The sequence below is a fragment of the Acinonyx jubatus genome, chromosome F2 (genome assembly GCF_027475565.1).
Source record: "Acinonyx jubatus isolate Ajub_Pintada_27869175 chromosome F2, VMU_Ajub_asm_v1.0, whole genome shotgun sequence".
In the NCBI taxonomy this organism is placed as follows: domain Eukaryota; kingdom Metazoa; phylum Chordata; class Mammalia; order Carnivora; family Felidae; genus Acinonyx; species Acinonyx jubatus.
Genome location: NC_069394.1, coordinates 41,564,378 through 41,579,120, shown reverse-complemented (window position 1 = coordinate 41,579,120; position 14,743 = coordinate 41,564,378). Strand labels below are relative to the sequence as shown.

Below are 14,743 nucleotides of genomic sequence, written 5' to 3'. Positions count from 1 at the left end.
GGTTTTAAAGCTTTTTACTTTGCTTATAAGAGTTATTTCTAAGAAAATAAATTCATTTCATACCATAACATTAAAAATACAGATTAAACATTTGTATAATATATCCTAAATTATAGTAGAGCATTTATTTTATAATTGATTTATAATAATATAATTGGATACTAATAATTATTTATAATCTACTCTACACAAAACCAATGAAAAGTTGTACAGTAAGATTCATTTTATTCTCATTCATCTTATTTTGTTTCAACAGGTTCATGAAGTTTATAAAATCTATATATTTTCTCTCTTTCTGGGATATTTACTGCAGTTTGAGAATTCAGCTTTATTGGTGTCTCCTCTATTAAGTTTAGTAGTAGCCTTAATGCTTGCTAAGTGCCTTCAGGTAATAAGAATTGCCTTTTTATCATTCTTGTGGTAAATTTTTTAATTGTTCATTTTTCATGCCTCACTTCTTTGTTCATGGTTGTTTTCCCCACAGCTGAATGTGAAAAAAGGAACTTTTATAGCCAAAATAATGAAAGTGATTAATTTTTACTTGGTGTGTACTCTGACAGTGACATTGAATATTATAATGAAGGTAAATAACTCTGGGTCTGAAATTCATGTAGAAGAGCAAGTTGAATAATGAAAGTACGGGGCTAACTTTTAATGAGCATGATAACATAGCATGGTAATAAAGTTTTTACAGTAAAATTACAAGTTGAACAATGATCATTCTTTCATGAGAATATAGGATTCTGATTCTTTTCTAGATGCACTTAAAAGATACACCTTATTTTCCATTTCATTTAAAATATTAAGTAATATATGGAGTAAATTGAGATGAGTAAAAGTGTTCAAAAGAGTATGTCAAGTCTCCTTGCTTCATAGTTATAGCATGTATTATTTAATTCCTTTTTAATTCATATTTTTTGTTTTATAGTCTTGCTGTGTTTTCAATTTCTAGACAGAAACATATTGCTGTGAGCATAGCTAATAGTTCTTTGTTGTAACTAGTGTTTTTTACTTCCAGATGTTTGTCCCACACAAAGAAAATGGGCACATGCTGAAATTCCTTGAAGTAAAATTTGGATTAAATATGACTAAGTAAGTTTTATTTATTAATTTTTTTAAGTTTATTTATTTTGAGAGGGAGAGAGTGCATGCAGAAGTCAGGAAGGGGCAGAGAGGAAGAGAGAGAGAATCCCAGGCAGGCTTGGTGCCATTAGCACAGACACTGACACAGGGCTCAAACCCACAAATTGTGAGTACATGACCTGAGCTGAAACTAGGAATTTCAGCTGAAATTGACTGAGCCACTCAGGCACCCCAGTAAGTTTTAGATTATATAAAAATTTATCTAGGGGCTCCTGGGTGGCTCAGTTGGTTAAGCATGTGACTTTGGCTCAGGTCATGATCTCCTGACTCTTGAGTACAAGCCCTGTATCAGGCTCTGTGCTGACAGCTCAGAGCCTGAGCCTGCTTCAGATTCTGTGTCTCCCTGTGTCTTTCTTCACCCCCCCCCCCACCCCCCCATGCACGTGTGCTCTCTCTCCTTCTCTCTCTCTTTCTCAAAAATAAACATTAAAAAATTTTTTTTAAAAATTTGTCTAACTCTATACCACTTAGAAAATATAGAGCAAAAATAATCCAAGGGGTAGTAGACACTTAATTACATACCACTTAGAAAATAAATAATTTGGAAAATTACAATATCTAGGAGAAATATATTAATATTTTTTCTCATTAAAAAAAATCTCATTTAGGGGCGCCTGGGTGACTCAGTTAAGCATCCGATTTCAGATCAGGTCACGATCTCACGGTTTGTGAGTTCAAGCCCCACGTCAGGCTCTGTGCTGACAGCTCAGAGCCTGGAGTCTGCTTTGGATTCTGTGTCTCCCTCTCTGTCTCTGCCCCTCCCCTGCTCATGCTCTGTCTCTCTCTGTGTCAAAAATAAATAACATTTAAAAAAAATCTCATTTAGGTGTTTTGTAAATTAGATGTACTTAAACCCTAATAGTGTGACAGCGTTTGAGAGTATTTTTTCTCTTAATGCAGAACAATGATACAGTCTAAAGTCAGAATAAATTAAAGATATAAAATAAATAAAGAACCAATGTAATTCAAAAAATTTTTTTAAATGTTTATTTTTGAGAGAGAGCGAGCGAAAGAGAGAGAGTGAGAGAGAGGGAGAGACAGCATGAGTGGGGGAGGGGCAGAGAGAGAGAGGGAGACACAGAATCTGAAACAGGCTCCAGGCTCTGAGCTGCGGGGCTTGAACTCAGGAACAGCGAGATCATGACCTAGACTGAAGTCAGACACTTAACCGACTGAGCCATCCAGACCCCCAAGAACCAATGTAATTGTAACGACTAAAAATGTTTGCATCAAAAAGAGGTGGGCAGTAAGATACTTATTTCATAGCAAAGAAATGAGATCATAATAGTGGATTAGATCAGAAGCTGACTTTTAAATTCAAGAATAATGTACCTTTTGTTTGTTAAATGCATTTTTTAAATCTAAAGTGAAATAAATGACTTATGCACTGATGGAGTCCACTTGCATAACAGAAAAAATATTTACACATTTTTCTAGTTCTTCTAATATACCTTAGAACCTTATAATTCACTGTGATTACATGGGATTTCAGATGCTGTGCATGGAATTTCATGTGTGTTATATCACAGTTAATAAAGCTTTTGACATGGTTTAAACACTTCAGAAATCTTCTGAAGTTTGTTAAGTCAGGTATGGATATCTACTGAGGTAAAATCCCGTAAGAGGCCATATACTCCGTAAGGGCAGGGATCATGTCTTTTTCAGGGATATTTATAGGCCTGACACTTAGCAGGCAATTAGGAAAAATTGGTTATAGATCTCCATAATTGACTAGCCTTTCCCCTGACTTTTTCTTTAACCTTGGAAAACTCTAGAGTTCACAAATAGGATTAAGGGCTGCTTTTGTCTAGCATTTCTTAGTTGATGTTATGTAGTGCCCCTTTCTTCAGCATGTCAGGTACTAGATTTGTTTCACTGGGTAATATAATAGGTATTTTAAGAATAAGGTAGTGTCTCTGTCCTTAAGAATATTGACATCTCACTTGGTAGTTTTTGTACAGTTAATAACATGGGTGGTATAAATAGTAAATGCCTTACACTCACATGTGCCAACTGGGTATTAGGATTTGTAGTTCACCAGAATGTCAGGAAACATTTCTTTTTTTTTTTTTTTTAAATATATATTTTTTAATTTTATTTTTTTAATTTACGTCCAAATTAGCGTATAGTGCAACAATGATTTCGGGAGTAGATTCCTTAATGCCCCTTACCCATTTAGCCCATCTCCCTTCCCACAACCCCTCCAGTAACCCTCTGTTTGTTCTCTATATTTATGAGTCTCATCTGTTTTATCCCCCTCCCTGTTTTTATATTATTTTTGTTTCCCTTCCCTTATGTTCATCTGTTTTGTCTCTTAAAGTCCTCATATGAGTAAAGTCATATGATACTTGCCTTTCTCTGACTAATTTTGCTTTGCTTAATACCTTTTAGTTCCATCCATGTAGTTGCAAATGGCAAGATTTCATTCTTTTTAATTGCCAGGTAATACTTCCTTGTATGTATAAACCACATCTTCTTTATCCATTCATCCATCGATGGACATTCGGGCTCTTTCCATACTTTGGCTATTGTTGATAGTGCTGCTATAAACATGGGGGTGCATGTATCCCTTCGAAACAGCATACCTGTATGCCTTGGATAAATACCTAGTAGAGCAACTCCTGGGTCGTAGGGTAGTTCTATTTGTAATTTTTTGAGGAACCTAGATACTGTTTTCCAGAGTGGCTGCACCAGTTTGCATTCCCACCAGCAGTGCAAAAGAGATGCTCTTTTTCCACATCCAACATCTGTTGTTGCCTGAGTTGTTAACATTAGCCATTCCGACAGGTGTAAGATGGTATCTCATTGTGGTTTTAATTTGTATTTCCCTGATGATGAGCGATGTTGAGGATTTTTTCGTGTGTTGGTTGGCCATCTGGATATCTTCTTTGAGGAAGTGTCTATTCATGTCTTTTGCCCATTTCTTCACTGGCTTATTTGTTTTTTGGGTGTTGAGTTTGATAACTTCTTTATAGATTTTGGATACTAACCCTTTATCTGATATGTCGTTTGCAAATATCTTCTCCCATTCCATCAGTTGCCTTTTAGTTTTGTTGATTGTTTCCTTCGCTGTGCAGAAGCTTTTTATTTTGATGAGGTTCCAATAGTTCATTTTTGCTTTTGTTTCCCTTGCCTCTGGAGACATGCTGAGTAAGACATTGCTGCGGCCAAGATCAAAGAGGTTTTGAGGAAACATTTCTGTTGAGACAGACTTTCAAGAACCAGTAATGAAATGTTAATAAATATTGGATGTGCACGATACTAGGCCAGGTATTCTGAGCTATTAAAAAATGACTATAATCTTAAACTAGCAAATTGTATTAAGTGCTATAATAGAAGGATAAGTAAAGTGCCATGGGAATATGGGGAAGGAAAGATTGAGACTGGGTGACATGGAAGAATATTCATGAAATTGAAATTTGAATTGGATCTTACAGAATTAGTACGTTTAATAGGCAGATAAAAAAGACATGAATTCATCATACAATCATATATACAAGACAGTTGGATAGCAGCCTCTTTGATACAGTTGTATTGCTGCTTGACACATTGTGAAACTTTGACCTTTAATTCTAAACCCAGTGATTTGTGAAGCAGGCATTCTCAGGCCACCCATGAGCTCTCCCAAAGATCACTCCATCTCTTAGCTCCTTTCCCAGGGTTAGGATTAAGGATAAAATGGTGGTTGGAGATGGGTCAGATGTTGAGAATGCAGATAAAACTATATATAAGCAGGAGCCTTGTTAATCATATTTAGCTTAGAGTCAAAAGAAGTTTATCTTGATTCTTATAGCTTGAAATGTTTATGTGTTAAATCTTATGACTTCTGTCGTAATAATTAGGTTACTCTCTTAAAATGAGTCCCGTGGGGCACCTGGGTGACTCAGTGGGTTAAGCATCCAGCTCTTGATTTCAGCTCAGGTCATGATCTCATGGTTCATGAGTTTGAGCTCCATGTCCAATTCTGAGCTGACAGCATGGAGCCTGCTTGGGATTCTCTGTCTCCCTGTCTCTCTGTCCCTCCCCGACGCACTCGTGTGCATGCTCTCTCTCTCAAAAATAAATAAACCTAAAAGAAATATTTTTCAAAATGGGTCCTAGTTGAATTACATTTATCCATATAAAACAGGACTGTCCAATAATATAATGTGAGTCACATATGTAATTTTCTAGGAGCCACATTAAAAAAAGTAAAAAGAGGGGCGCCTGGGTGGCTCAGTCGGTTGGGCGTCCGACTTCGGCTCAGGTCATGATCTCACGGTCCGTGTGTTTGAGCCCCGTGTCGGGCTCTGTGCTGACGGCTCAGAGCCTGGAGCCTGTTTCAGATTCTGTGTCTCCCTCTCTCTCTGACCTTCCCCCGTTCATGCTCTGTCTCTCTCTGTCTCAAAAATGAATAAACGTTAAAAAAAAAAAGTAAAAAAAGTAAAAAGAGGGGTACTGGGTGGCTCAGTTGGTTAAGCATCCAACTTCAGCTCAGGTCATGATCTCACAGTTTGTGAGTTCGAGTCCCGCATAGGGCTCTGTGCTGACAGCTCAGAGCCTGGAGCCTGCTTCTGATTCTGTGTCTCCCTCTCTCTGCCCCTCCCCGGCTCACGCTCTTGCTCTCTCTCAAAAATAAATAAACGTTAAAAATTTAAATGAAGTAAAATAAATTTTAAAAAAGGTAAAACGAAACAAGGGAATTTTATTTTAATTATAAATTTATTTAATCTGATTTATTAAAATATTTTAATGTGCAAACAGTATAAAAATTACTAATGAGCTATTTTGTATTCTTTTGTCCTTTTTCATTTTCTTTTATGTTTGAAATCCGGGATACTTAAAGTAGATCTCCATTTGCATTGGCCGCATTTCAAGTGCTAATAGCCCCATTGTAACTAGTAGCTACCATGTTGAGCACTGCAGATGGAAGGGTTGGACAGCTGAATTTTTTGTTGTTTCCAGATAAAAATAGAAAGTGAAACTCTATTGAAACCATATTGAATTCTAGAGATGGTCACATTACTGGATAATACAGAGCATCAGTTTTACATTTATTAGGGCAATTTGTTGAGAAGAGTTACTAACGCTATTATTTTCATTTATAAAGGGTACTGTTACAAGTGAATTTAGGAAATGTGTTTTGTGTTTTATGTTTTTATTGAGATAATACTTTTATGTTCAGTAGTTTATAACATCTGTGATTTTAACATCATGCTTTTTGTTTTCTCAAGGAATTTTACAATGAATTGGCTCCTGTGTCAAGAATCCCTGCAGACACCATCTCAAGATTTTTTTTTGCGATTGACACAGTCTTCTTTATTACCTTTCTATGTTTTAGTGTTAATTATTTGTTTTCTTTCTATGATGCAAGTTATTTTTAGAATTAAGTAAGTACCTATGAGAATCATCACATTACTAACTAATACCTTATGGAAATACGTAAACTATCAATTTTTAGTATCCTTCCAATATTTGTGTATTTGTTTTAGAGTTTCTAGTTCCATTCTCTTGTTATGAACATGTACAAGATCGTTATAACTTAACCAGATAATATTCAAATTTGTTTATACATCTAAATACATGATGTACAAATTTAATGTAGGAATAATATTCATTTAAACTGTTAGACTCCTTCACTAATTTAGTCATATTTTTACTGAATGTAAGAATAATTTTTGTAACCTAAATGAAGCTAGTAACGTAAGTGATTTTAAATTATCAAGACTATTTTAAAATATTTTTGTCATGGCTGAAAGCAATAACTAGTTAAGTGATAATCTTGGAAAAGGAACCCAAAAATCTTTTTTGTCATATTTCCTGAATTTTCATATTTAGTCTTCACTGAGTCAGTTTCTTCAGGTTCTTAAAAGCCCTTTCAAGGACTTGGAGATGTATATAAGTTAGGCATTTGACTATCAGAATATACTTTCAGATTTCAAGAACCACCTGTATTTCTTTTTTTTTTTTTTGAAAAAATTTAAGACCTTTGATTATTTAAAAATGTTTTTTCAATAGTAAAAAACATTTCCTTTGTGTAGTGGCAAGTCCTTGAAAGAAACTATTACGCTTGAAGATGGACGAATTGGAGGAAGGCCAGAAATAATTTATCATGTGATTCATACTATTTTATTGGGCTCTCTTGCAATGGTTATAGAAGGGTAAGTGTACTTTATTGGAGCTATTTGTTTTTACAAACAGTTGTCCTTTCTAATGGTAATAAATGGATACTTTCAAGAATATATTTATGAGGGACGCCTGGGTAGCTCAGTTGGTTTATGTGTCTGACTCTAGATTTTGGCTCAGGTCATGATCTCATGGTTCCTGAGTTTGAGCCTGGCATTGGGCTCTGCCCTGACATTGTGGAGTCTGCTTGGGATTCTGTCTGTCTGTCTGTGTGTCTGTCTCTCTTTCTCTCTCTCTCTCTCTGTCCCTACCCTGTTTGCACTCTCTCTCAAAACAAAACAAAACAAAAACAAAAACACTTAAAAAAAAAAAAGAATATATTTATGAAACTATAAAAACTCAAAATCTACAAACTTTCTTAATTTATCTGGAGTTTACAGAGGTGCTTATAGTACAGTGAATTGACATTTATTTATTCACTCATTTGTTCAAAAACTATTGAATGTTTTCCAAGGACCAGGCATTGTACTAGGTGCTGAAGGTACATTGGTAAGCAAAAGTGGACATACAGTTTCTAACCTTATGTGACTGTGGCCTAATGGAGGTGACAGATATTAATCACACAAAAATAAAGTTACAACTTTGTTAAATGAAATAGAGGTAAATCGTGCTGTGAGGTTAAGAGTTCAGTAAATGATACCCTTTAAAGTTTGGACTCAGATGAAAAATAAGACACATGGGTATAAAATGATTTTGAATACTCAATTTCAATTTGAGGAGGGGCTTTTCCCACAGTAACCACAAGCAATTGTCCAGGTACCAACTGAATGTCCTACACTTTGACTTAATTCTGGCACTGTCCACCTAGAGGTTGCATCAGATTCCACAGTTCAAGATTACCCCCAACCCACTTCATGTGCCAGTTGCAAATCCAGGTTATTACCTGTGCTTCTGACCAACTGGCTGTAAATCAGAAGTTCTTAGATCCCCCTCCTCAGGTTCAATTAACTTGCTAGAACAGTTCACAGAACTCAGAGAAACATTTTACTTACTAGATCACTAGTTTATTATAAAAGGATATAACTCAGGAACAACCAGATGGAAGCTCGGCAGAGGGCAATGTTTGTAGGAAGCGGTCCGGAGCTCCCGTTATCTCTCTAGGTGTACCACTCTCTCCAGGTCTATATGTGGTCGCCAACCCAGAAGCTCTCCAAACCCTGTCCTTTTGGGTTTTTATAAAAGCCTCACATAGGCATGATTGATTAAATTATTGGCCATTAGTGATTGAACTCAACCTCTAGGCCCTTTTCCCTCCCCGGAGGTTTGGAGTGGGACTGAGTTCCAACTCCCTAATCACATGGTTGGCTCCACTGGCAACCAGCGCCATCCTTGAGTGTCTTCCAAAAAGTTACCATTAACATAAAAAAAGATACCTTTCCAGTTTCATCACTTTGGAGATTCTAAGAATTTTAGGAGCTGTGAGCCAGGGATTGTACAAAGACCAAATATATGAGAAATACATTTCAATCATCTGAATGATTCTGATTCTATAAAGGTTGCATTGGAAACCTCTTCTTCATGTGTGAACAAAGGGTTTCTACTATTTGCCACCCCAGATTGACCTTAGTCCTCAGACTTTGGGCTTTCCCTCTTTAATGGGTAGAGCCTTGGTAAGTTTATGCCCCTGTCTACACCTACCTTGCAAAAGGAAGATACAAAATATGGATGCCTAGAATGTTTAAGCTGGATATGCTCAATTCTCCCTCTTAATACACAAATCAGATAAATCACTGCCATGAAGAGGAGCCATTAAGATTCTGAGGTAGAGGGATAAGAGGGGAAGTAGGGAGAGATGAAAAGTATTGATCCTAGTATAAGATTTCTCAAGTTAAATTTTCTCTAATTATGAATATAGATACTGAATCACAGTCCCATGGTGCTTTTCCAAAAAGAAAGCTTAGCTGTTTTCAAGTATTATATTAATTTTTTATCTTGAAATACTATATACATCACAACCTCAAAGTTACAGTTATTATTGGGCCTGCATTTAACATCTTAATAAGCACAAATGTGCTATATTATAAATCTTTTTATTATTTGATATCAATATTTCAGCATAATTGGTTTCCTTTGTAAACCTATGTACTTTATGCATTTAAAAACATTTTCTTGGGGTGCCTGGGTGGCTCAGTCGGTTAAGCGTCCGACTTCGGCTCAGGTCATGATCTCGCGGTCTGTGAGTTCGAGCCCCGCGTCGGGCTCTGTGCTGACAGCTCAGAGCCTGGAGCCTGTTTCGGATTCTGTGTCTCCCTCTCTCTCTGACCCTCCCCCATTCATGCTGTCTCTCCCTGTCTCAAAAATAAATAAACATTAAAAATAAATAAATAAAAACATTTTCTTGGGGCATCTGGAAGACTCAGTTGGTTAACCGACTGACTCTTGATTTTGGCTCAGATCATGATTTCACGGTTTGCGGGTTCGAGACCTGCGTTAGGCTCCACGCTGATGGCAAGGAACCTGCTTGGGATTCTCTCTCCCTCTGTCTCTGCCTCTCCCCCGCTCGCACACATGCCTGCTCTCTCTTAAATAAATAAACTTAAAAAAAAAACCATTTTCTTATAAGTCATCCGTACCCTTTATCAGACTGCCAAACCCCTGACCAATGGGAATCTTTTACTGAAACATTAAGTGAGAATGGTGGTTCACACTAATAGTTAGCATTCCATAATGCCTAGTAAGTAGGATGAAGAAATGTGTTAAACCATGAATATTCTAAGTGATTCATGTTTTGATTCTCATCTCATTGCCTTGTAGTACTAGAATTTTGGTGCATGGGTTACCTTTTTCCCCCTTTGTACTCTCTCAGTTTTATTTCTCTCTGCAGAAGAACATTTTATTATCCTCACCATTCTTCATTGTTGGATCTACCATTTTAAGTTCAAGATCCTGTTTTTGAACATGTAGTATGCATTATTCTTTCACTCATCTTTACTTCTTTAACTTATTCACTAGGCCTATAATACTGTGACCACCTGTTCATGCAAGTAATAAGCATAGTCACCCAGAATGTGCCAGGCACTCTATTAAGTAGGCAGTAGGGATTAAAGAAATACAAAATCTACTCTTTTGCTTCAAAGAGTAAGTAAACCAAGAGTTAGAATAAAGTAAGTACTATGAGAAAGGTATACAAAGGGTGCTTTAATCACTCAAGAGGAGAGGTACTAACTCAGTTGTAGAGGGTGGACAGAGGAAGTCAATTTAAGGAAGATTTCCTAAATGAGGCAACAGCCTTCAGAGATAAATAGAGGTTGGCCAGACTGTTCATTTTCTTGTGTGTTTGTGTGTGTGTGTAATAATCTGGATAGAATAAATGTCAGGGGTGCTTAGGTGGCTCAGTTGGTTAAGCATCCAATGCCTAGTTTGAACTCAGGTCATGATCTCACAGTTCGTGGGTTCAAGCCCCACATTGCACTCTGCAATGACAGTGCAGAGCCTGCTTGGGATTCTCTCTCTCTCTCTCTCTCTCTCTCTCTCTCTCTCTGTCAGAAATAAATAAACAAAAATGTTATATCAGATTTGTTTTTAGTAAGATCTCTCTGGCAGCAATAATTGAGGAAAACAAGATTAAAGGAAGACAGGCTGGTTAAGAAGGTGTCATAATAGAATATAGAAAAGAGTAGCCATAGAGATGGAGGAAAGGGGCCAAAACTAAAATATTTGGGAATTGGAAACTGAGTAAGTAGCAGTAGGGACTGTGGCAGAGGGACTTTAGGAGGAATTACAACTCAGAAGTCAAAGGAGTTTTTAAAGGAGTACATAATCAGAGAGTAGAAGGCAGGAAGAAGTGGTAAGCATGGACCTCAAGGGGTCTGGCTATAAAGGGAATCAGAGCCTAAGGCAGCACTAGATGAGGATGGATGGGCTTGTATCAAGAAGGAGAAACTTATGTGCATTATGGAATGGAACACTTGAGATTGTTATGCAAACTCTGGCTAGAACACTAATCATATTTAGGGAAGTCCTAGGAGAAAAACTGAAAAGGTGCATCAACACCATATTTTTGAGGGCCCTGAAATTTAGATGAGTTTTCATTTATTTCAGTAGATTCTGGGGAACCACTAGAGACTATAACAAAAAGTGTCTTGTAATTATGTTTGAAGAAGGTTCATCTGGCATTTGGTTGAAGGAGAGTCTAAAGGTAGAGATGTTAGGGCACCTGGATGGCTCAGTGGGAAGAGTATTCAACTCTTGTTCTTGGGGTTTTAAGTTCAAGCCCCACATAGGATATAGAGATTACTAAAAAACAACAAAAGGTAGAGATGTTAATTATCAGGCTGTTGCAATAAAATGGTAAGGAAGAGATAGATGCAGAGAAATCATTGGACTGGACATAGTGGTCTAATCTCTAGAGCAGGAAGTTGGTGTTCCAGGGAATGTTATGTACATATAATTCAATGTGAATGGTGTCTCCTGGAGTTCTAAACCAGACTCTAGTTTTGATTCTGGGTGACTTGAAGAATAGCAGGAATGGGGGTAATTAGGAGGAAATATTGGTTGACCAGAGGAAACTAATACAGTTCCTTTGTCTTAGCAATATGTATTCTATATACACATACACTACTTCTGTCAAAGTCCAAGTCAGTTTTCATTTTTCTTAAGATTTAATTTTTAAGTAATCTCTATACCCAACATGGGGCTCAAACTTACAACGCTGAGATTAAGAGCTGCATGCTCCACCAACTGAGCCAGCCGGGTTCCCCTACATTTTTTTAAATCGCCAAAAAGCTAGGGTAGCAGTATAGTACCTGCAATTTTACATTTTGCTTTTATATTTTTCATAACTATTTAATACCTACTGAAGGACAGGTTTCTAGTTTTTTTCTACTAAAACAACATACTGCAGTTAAAACCTTTGTATCTTTATATACATATACTAATATATCTGTTGACTAACTTACTAGAAATGGGGTTGTCTTGGAGTACTTAAAATTTGTCTAGGTTTTGGGGTGCCTGGGTGGCTCAGTCGGTTAAGCGTCCAACTCTTGATTTCAGCTCAAGTCATGTCTTGCAGTTCATGGGTTCAAGCCTGTTGTCGGGCTTTGCACTGGCAGTGCGGAGCCTGCTTGGGATTCTCTCTCTCTTTTTCTTTCTGCCCCTCCCCTGCTTGCATGCTCGCTCTCTCCCTCTCAAAAATAAATAAACATGAAACAAACCGAAACTAAAAACTTAAAAAAAATTTTTTATAGATTTTGCCAAATTGCCTTCTGGAAAAGTATAGCAGTTTATATTTTCTCCAAGAGTACAATCTTACTACACTCTCATCTATATTAATGCTCTTATTTCATCCTCATTTTAGTAACCTGCATGTTTTCTTGATTATTTAAGAAATGAATAACAATCTGTTGCTGAAAGTTAGAGGCTAAGCTTTTCATTTTCCCTTAACATGTGGTATTTTCATGGGTAGTAGGAAAGAACTGAGAAAAGAGAAATCGGGTTGCCTGGCTGGCTTAGTCAGTGGAGCATGTGACTAATGATCTTGGGGTTATGAGTTTGAACCCCACATTGGGTGCAGAAATTACTTAAAAAAATAAAATCTTTAAAAAAAAGATAGAGAAATTAGATAGTAATGATGTTCATGGGATATCTGATATGTGACTCCCATTCTTTTCTAGCTTGAAATACCTCTGGACTCCTTATGTATGCATGTTAGCAGCATTTGGTGTATGTTCTCCTGAACTTTGGATGACACTTTTCAAGTGGCTTCGATTACGAACAGTACACCCAGTGTTATTGGTGAGTCATTGTTATTTTGTGTTAAGTACTTGTTTCTCTTTCAATTATACAAATGGAAACTACATTGAATACAATTGAAATGGTGTGAGTAAAGGATATTATGACTTTCAAGTGAAAAAGAGATCCCGGGGAAAAAATTTTTTTTAGAATTTCTGATTTAAATGCAGATAAGTAAAACAGAAGGTAAAAATACGAGTGAATCAATAATGTTAGAGGCTATCAAGAATTAATTTTTAGGGGCACCTGGGTGGTTCAGTTGGTTGAGTGTGTGACTCTTGGTTTCATTCAGTTCAGGTCATGATGTCACGGTTTATGAGATCAAGCCCCACATTGGGCTTTGTGCCGCCAGTGTGGAACATGCTTGGTATTCTGTCTCTCTCCCTCTCTCTCTCTCTGCCCCTCCCCTGCTTGCATGCACTCTTTCTCTCTCTCAAAATAAATAAACTTTTTAAAAATTTATTAAAAAAGAACTAATTTTGAGCGGCTGGGCATCTGACTTCAGCTCAGGTCATGATCTCATCGTTTGTGAGTTTGGGCCCCCAGTCAGGCTCTGTGCTTGCAGCTCAGAGCCTGGAGACTGCTTCGGATTCTGTGTCTCCCTCTCTCTCTGCCCTTCCCCTGTTTGTGCTCTCTCAAAAATAAATAATGAAACATTAAAAAATAAAATAAAAAAAAGAATTTTTATAATATCATTCTTGATTTGATATGGAACTATTATATGTTTTCTTTTTTGTTGTTTAAACAAAATTTTTTTTTTGGTTTTGTTTTTTTAATTTAATTTTGAGAGAGAGAGAACGAGCAGGAGAGGGGCAGAGAGAGGGAGAGAGAGAATCCCAAGCAGGCTTTGCACTGTCAGCATAGAGCCCAATGTGGGGCTTAATTCCACAAATTGTGAGATCATGACCTGAACTAAAATCAGGAGTGGGACACTTAACTGCTTAACCAACTGAGCCACCCAGGCAAACTATTGTATGTTTTCAATGTGAATACAACATTTTCACTGCGCCTGCTATGTGCAGTGAGCTTACAATGCAAATTAATTTCATCAGGTAGATTACAGTCTCCTATTCGTAAAAATAATAAGAAGTATTGACAGGGTACTGTTAGAACACAGAGTAGGGCTACTTAATTCAGTCTTGTTAGGGATTCAAAGACTTTTCAATCTGAAATTTGAAAGATGATGAATTATTACTTGGATGGATGGGAAAGAAAGGGTGGGCATTCATGGTAGAAGGAATAAACATAGATAGGCAAAGAACATGTTGTAATCAAAGGGAATAAAAGCAGTGGCAAAGAAAAAGCATGATATATTTACTTTTCTTGGCACATAAAATGTGAGATAAGAGTGGTCAAGAAATGAGATTGGGGAATTCAAGACGTGTAAGGTCATGGAGGCCTTTGAATATCATGCAGTAACACTTGGTCTTATCCTATAGGAAGTAGAAAAATCATTGAAATGTTTGAGTGTGAGAGAGTCAGACTTCTGTTTTCTCTCAGTTCACACTTATAATTCTTTGAAGGATAGACTTGAGGGTGACAAATTCAAGCCAAGAAGGTAAGGTACTGGCCATGGTGAATGGAAGTGATAAAAGCTTCAATATATTGAGTGTTCACCACGTGTCGGGTACTGTTTATAAAATACTTTATGTGCTATTCAATGCTTACAAAGGCCCTAACAGCTAAGTTTTATTGTCTGTATTTT

General features: G+C 36.9%; 1 protein-coding gene across 1 annotated transcript in view; it reads left to right on the top strand.

The window, feature by feature from the left end:
- Positions 1-14,743, top strand: part of DPY19L4 (dpy-19 like 4) — a 66,783-nt gene that overhangs the window by 31,661 nt on the left and 20,379 nt on the right. The window contains exons 9-14 of the mRNA XM_027064210.2: positions 257-388; positions 485-583; positions 1,019-1,092; positions 6,357-6,512; positions 7,164-7,283; positions 12,921-13,041. Of these exons, the coding sequence (XP_026920011.2) occupies positions 257-388; positions 485-583; positions 1,019-1,092; positions 6,357-6,512; positions 7,164-7,283; positions 12,921-13,041 (702 nt within the window). The remainder of the gene's footprint in view (positions 1-256; positions 389-484; positions 584-1,018; positions 1,093-6,356; positions 6,513-7,163; positions 7,284-12,920; positions 13,042-14,743) is intronic.